General features: G+C 46.5%; 1 protein-coding gene across 1 annotated transcript in view; it reads left to right on the forward strand.

Annotated features, from left to right (window-relative positions):
• The window catches only part of LOC103623388 (C-type lectin domain family 2 member D-related protein), an 11463-nt gene continuing 5473 nt past the window's right edge, over positions 1-5990 (forward strand). The window contains exons 1-4 of the mRNA XM_017745749.1: positions 1-755; positions 2188-2286; positions 3541-3606; positions 5860-5946. Coding sequence (XP_017601238.1) covers positions 650-755; positions 2188-2286; positions 3541-3606; positions 5860-5946 — 358 coding nt within the window. The 5' untranslated portion in view covers positions 1-649. The remainder of the gene's footprint in view (positions 756-2187; positions 2287-3540; positions 3607-5859; positions 5947-5990) is intronic.

Below are 5990 nucleotides of genomic sequence, written 5' to 3' on the forward strand. Positions count from 1 at the left end.
CTTAAAAATACTAGTTTACAAAAACCTTGCTTGTTCCCAGCAAGCGTGCATGTGAAAGCAAACTTTGACATGGATTCTGGCAGAAAGCTGGAAAATTTCTCATCAAGCATCAGGCTTTCAGCATCCACAGACAACAAAACCCACAGTGACCCGTGAAGGAGCTGGTGAGACTTATGAGAGTGACCCACAGGGAATGGCAACACTGTGCTCTGCCCTCTTTTCATTGTAGATTGATCAAAGGGCAAGGAAGCTCTCCTGATGTAGCCTGGGTGCCCCCAGAGAGCTCCACTCTGCTGCCTGGAGTGACTGCTGGGCCTCTGTACAATTCCTCTCCTTTCCATTGCATGGAATAAAACTTTTCAAAACACAAAGAGGTGTCTGTGTGTGGGGGTGTGAAACTTTGGGAACTCAAGACTCTTCCAATGCCAGAACCACTTCCCAACACAGGCGACCTCACGGAGGCCGTGACCTTACATTTCCTCATGTTCCTGATGTAAAACCCTCTGCCATCAAAAGATTAAGTAGAAATAGACTTCTCATTAGAAGTTTATGCATGACCGGAAGAGTTGACAACTTCCTCCTGAAGGTTAGAAAGGGGAGGGAGCTCTGAGTCGTACCCAGCCCAGAGTGGGGTCACAAGAGCACAGGAATGAAAGAAGAGAGTGGAACAAGAATGGCAGAAAATGTCCTTCATGCTGACTTGAACTTGCCTGAATCAACCAGACCCAGAATCCTGAAGGTCCCTGATGTCCCAGGTAGGTCCATTGCTGAGAACGGAGCTTTCTTTGCATTCTCCAGACTGTCCCCCACATACGATGAGAGATGTTTCTTGGAGCATCAAAGTCCCGAAGAACACGAGGGAAATGTGAGGGCCGGGGCTGGGAAAATGTGCAGGTGGAGTGTCCAGACAGGGCTGTTTATATTTACAAAGGGGAGTTGTGGTGAGGTCTACTTTTCTCTTGCTAAGGTGCAAGTGTGAGGGAGCACCTCTGGTGGTGTGATATTAAGAGTAGTTTTTCCAATTTTGGAGACTATTCCAGAGCTGAACATCCATTGCTCCTGCCCCAGGCCTGTTGTCCCCCAGCAGACTGGGATTCCTGCAGCTGTTGCTGCTGTTTGCAGCAGTCTCCTGCACAGCTGCTCCTGCTCCCTGAGCACAGCAGGCATTGCCTGGGGACTGCTCCTCCTGCTCTGTCTGTACAAACTGCTTGTTTAATGCACAGGTGTGAAATGTTTCATGGACAGGTTTAGTCTGATTTAGGATCAAAGACTTAGCAAAATTCTAACCTAGGATTTATCTTTCTTTAATGGATTTAGAATTATTGTGTTAACTTTTGCACTGGTTTTGTAATATCTGCATCAAAGTACATTCTAAAAAAATAGCACACTTCATACAGTGTGCCTCTGTATTTCATTCTCATTTTTCTTCCCTTTCTTTCTAACCTTCCTTTCACTCTGACAGAAATTAGTTCTTGCCATCCGGTGCTTGTCTTTTGCACAAGCACCGGATGCATCTCTTTTCTTAAGGATGCAGTTTTAACACCCCAAACCCCAGGGTTTATCACCTCTATCAATAGATGAATTCACAGCTCCCTTGACAGGGAACCACAATAGATGACACATGATCCCAAGGTTGTTTCATTATAATTTCAAGTTTTTGTACAGTTTCTAATACCCTTTTAATGTTTCTCTGTTTGCGTCTTTCTGGGAAATGCCTAACAACTCTTTCCTTATTTTAGGCACAAATCTTCCCAGATACTATTGCTATCTTTCAGAAAAGAGCTTAATACACTGGTTTCCTGCCTGGATCCCATTGTCTCTGAGCAGCCCTTTTGAGCTCCTCTTTACTGAGCCCCCTCTCCTTCAGGCAGCTCCCTCTCTCGCCCACCCACCCTCTGTGTGTCCTTGTGCAATCCAGGGCTAGGAAGACTCTCCTGCTTTTCACCTCTCCTCAAACCCTTGGCAGGTTGGAATCTGTTCAGGTCGCTGAGCACAGGGGTCCAGACCTCGCGGGGAAGCACCAGGACATTCAGCCTGGCTCCAGCATGGAAACCTGGAAGGCTCCAGCATGGAAATCTGGGAGGCTCCAGAGTCCCAGTGGGAGCCTGAAAAGGCATCTTGGAATGCAGAGAAAAGGGGCTTTTTTCCAGCTGCTCCCCACATCTTTATTTTTCTGTCCCTCTGTAGGTAAAAGCCGTTGCTCCAGAACACGAGTTCCTGTCCTGCTTGCTGTCCTGGTTGTGATAATCCTCATAATGGTCATACCACTGTATCTGACACTCACAAGTAAGTCCTGCTAAAATTGTAACACTGGCAAGTAATTTGTGTTTCTCTCCCACTGACTGATGCCCAGGCCATGACAAAGGCAGGAGGAACAGAAGTCTGCTGTGAAGGCCAAGGACAGCAGTTTTCAGCCAACTGCAGCTGTAAGAGAAAATCTGTAAAAAAGCCAAGTGGTTTGGAAGTTGTAAAATCCAACAGATAAAAAGCCAAAACCCAGTTGAAAACTGTCAAAGTTCAAACGCTGCAGAATTTATTAGACAAATGTTTTGAAGAAACAAGTCAAGATCAGATAATGTCTATCCTTATTATGATTGCAATCCTTGAGACTATTTCAAGATTATGATATTCTATCATGGCATCCAGGTGTGACACCAAAAATCTTAAAATAATTAGGAATAAAAGCTCCTTTGAAAGAGATAGCAAATTTACACCTTAAAGGAATTTTTGTTACCTTACTGAAATAAAAGCCTTGTGCTCAGTCTCTGCATAGATATCACCGAGTTCATAACAATCTCTGAGCTACCTAGAAAGACACATTGTATTCTCTAGAAAGAAAACATTCTTATCTCCAGGAAAAAAAATCATTAGAGCCATGTGGTACTTCCTTTGAAAGCTTGCAAGGAATCAATTTAAATTTCAGATGTTGTTGTCTCTTTCCATATTTTGAGAATTGAGTAAGTCTGAAAGGTTTCCACAACCAGTCATGCTCAAATCCCAGACTTTCCCAACTACTCAGAGCTACGCATGGTGAAAAAATGCCAAAACCTTTAATGCATTTGGCATAAAACATAAGCTTAGGTGAGGTAATTGCATTTTGTTTTTCAAGGCAAAGAGTATAGGGAACATATCTGATGGTGCTCTGATGTGTATAAAATGCGAAATACCAGAGAAAAGACAAATAATAATAAACCAAGACAACCTAAGGAGGTGAAATTAGCTGCATTTAATAGAGCACAAAATCTGGAGTTGATGTCATTTGTCTCTCACTGCTATGGTTCTGTGTGTGCTGTGCCTCACATTCACCTCTGCTCTGAGAAGGGTTGGAGCAGTTCTGGGTCAGTTCCAGAGTTTGGCCCTTTGGAAAGCGACTCCTTGGTGTGTGCTGCAGCTTTGAGGGTTGTTTGCAATGGATGAACAAAGAGGCAGAGTTTGCATTCTGTGTTGGGTGATGGGGGGTCAGAGAGGTCCAGCAGAGCTCTGGCAGTGTGTGGCACAGTGGTCATTCCTTGCAAGTAAAAACCGTATTCTTATTTCCAGATGGTGCAACTGCAGGCAGCCAAGAGAACTCAACAAAATTACCACCCAGCCACGAAGGGGCACCAGGTAGGCAATCCTCTGTCATTGCAAAAGGAGGTTTCCAGAAGCCTGTGGAACTGACTGTTAAGGGGGACAGAAAAGGGGCCGTGTCAGGATTTTGTTCAGAAGGAAAACAAACAACCCCTCTGCCATGTCAGGAATACAAACCTTACCCTGGGCACTCCCAGGATGAGCTCTGCAGCCCATGGAGGGTTTGCATTTGCACCTCCTTTGGAACCAGTGCTGGCTCAGCTCTGCATTCCTGTTCCACAGGGAAGAACTGATGCGCCTCTGCTGCCAGAGCAGAGCAGTCTGAGGCTGGGGAAGGGACAGGAGAAACAATCCCTCTGGTACCCCAGCACTGCAGGGAGCAGGATGGACAATGTGCCTGTGCTGCTTTCCCAATGCCCCTCCATTCCCAGCCTTTCACCTCAGTGCAATTCCATGCTGCTCCTTAGGAGCTGCTGGATCCCCAACCAAAGTGTCTCCTGCAGGCCCTGTCTCCCTGAATCTCATCCCCCTTTCCAGCTCCCCCTCTCTGCTCCTCCCACTGCCCTGCAATGCACACAAATGTTGGTGCTTTCTGTAGCCTGGCCAATTCTGCATCAGGCACATCAGACTTCAGGAATCTGAGAGCTGCTTTTGTGCCCTGAGCATTTCTCTGTGTGCCCTGAGCAAAGATGGGAAAGGCTGGGTGTTGTTTGCTGTGCTGCTCTGTCTGTCTGCCTCCTGCCTCGTGAGTCTGGGCTGGTATCAGCTCCAGAGCCTGTGGGGGATCCCTGGAGCCCCCGTGACAATTCTCAGCAGGGGCACACAGGCATTTCTGTGGCTGTGACTGCCTCTCCGACCTCTCTTTTGTCATGGCATCCTTTTGCCATCTCTATTCTTCTTCTAATTTGCTCTTTTTACTTTGACAGTGGGTCCAATGCGGTGTTCACAAAGTACAGACATTAATTCCATAAGCCAGCAGATCGCACTTAAACTGACAGAAAACCTTATCTCTGTGTGGAGATAGAACCAAGGGGGCTCAGTGCTGGACATCAGGATGGCTTTGAGTGTTTCATAAACATGGAACATCCTATGTCTTACTTTGTACCCACATCTTTCAACTTTACACTTGTCTACATACATCCTTCCCTGCTGGCTTGTATTTCCTACGTAACTATGTTACACCTCCACATTTAGCATGATCTGCAGTTTTCAGGCTTCCAGATTTTAACCATTTTCCCCATTTGTGTATGGATATGAACTGAATGAGACAATCAGGGACCAGCAGTGAAAAGGGAATAGCAGGAGATGAGGAAGAGAGAGGGCATTGATGATACCTTCTTGTCATAGTTTCACATGCAATACTCCCACATTTCCCTCAGGGATTTCCTGAGATTTCACTTAGGGAATTCCTCATGTCAGGGTCTGTAGAGTCACCATCCCAGAGCTATTCAAAGCCTGCCTGTGCATGGTCCTGGACACCCTGCTCTGGTCAACACCTGAGGAGGGTTTTGGACTCGGGGATGTGAAAAGGTCAATTCAAACCTTAACTGTTCTGTGGATGTGTGCTCAGGACAGAAGAGCTGACGTGCCCAGAGATCCACTAGAACTTTCTTTTTATTTTCTTAACTTTGAATTCATGTTAGATCTGTTACCTCCTAGTGCCTGGGTGGAAAGAGAGCTCTAAGAGCGAGATTAAAAAACAGCCTTAGCAATCCAGCTATCTCCCAGCAGATATCCCTTGGGATTTGTTAGTATATCCATGTTATATTTAGGCCATATATCTTCCAGTTCTTGCGGCTCCTCACAAGGAACTGCCCTGAACTGAAAGATCTGCCCAGTTCTTACTCAGTCAATCCTGACACAAGGGATTAATTCAGCTTCTCTACTATGACCTTCTCTGCTGAATGTTTCCTGCAGAGCCAACCATCCTGCCTGGATCCCATCGTCTCTGAGCAGCCCTTTTGAGCTCCTCTTTACTGAGCCCCCTCTCCTTCAGGCAGCTCCTTCTCTTACCCACCCACCCTCTGTGTGTCCTTGTGCAATCCAGGGCTAGGCGGACTCTCCTGCTTTTCACCTCTCCTCAAACCCATGGCAGGTTGGGATCAGGTCCCTGAGCACAGGGGTCCAGAGCCAGTGGGGAAGCACCAGGACATTCAGCCTGGCTCCAGCCTGCAGATCTGGAAGGCTCCAGAGTCCCAGTGGGAGCCTGAAAAGGCATCCTGGAATGCAGGGGAAAGGGACTTTTTCCAGCTGTTCCCCTAATGTTTACTTTTTTCTGTCTCTCTCTAGGAAAAAGATGCTCCAGAACACGAGTTGCTGTCCTGGTTACTGAGATAATCCTGCTCCTGCTCACTGTTGTGTGTCAGATACTCCCAGGTAAGTGCTATGAAATAATAACAGTACTTAATTTGTGAATTAAC

This window comes from Corvus brachyrhynchos, unplaced genomic scaffold, assembly GCF_000691975.1.
Source record: "Corvus brachyrhynchos isolate BGI_N302 unplaced genomic scaffold, ASM69197v1 scaffold209, whole genome shotgun sequence".
Taxonomy (NCBI): Eukaryota; Metazoa; Chordata; class Aves; order Passeriformes; family Corvidae; genus Corvus; species Corvus brachyrhynchos.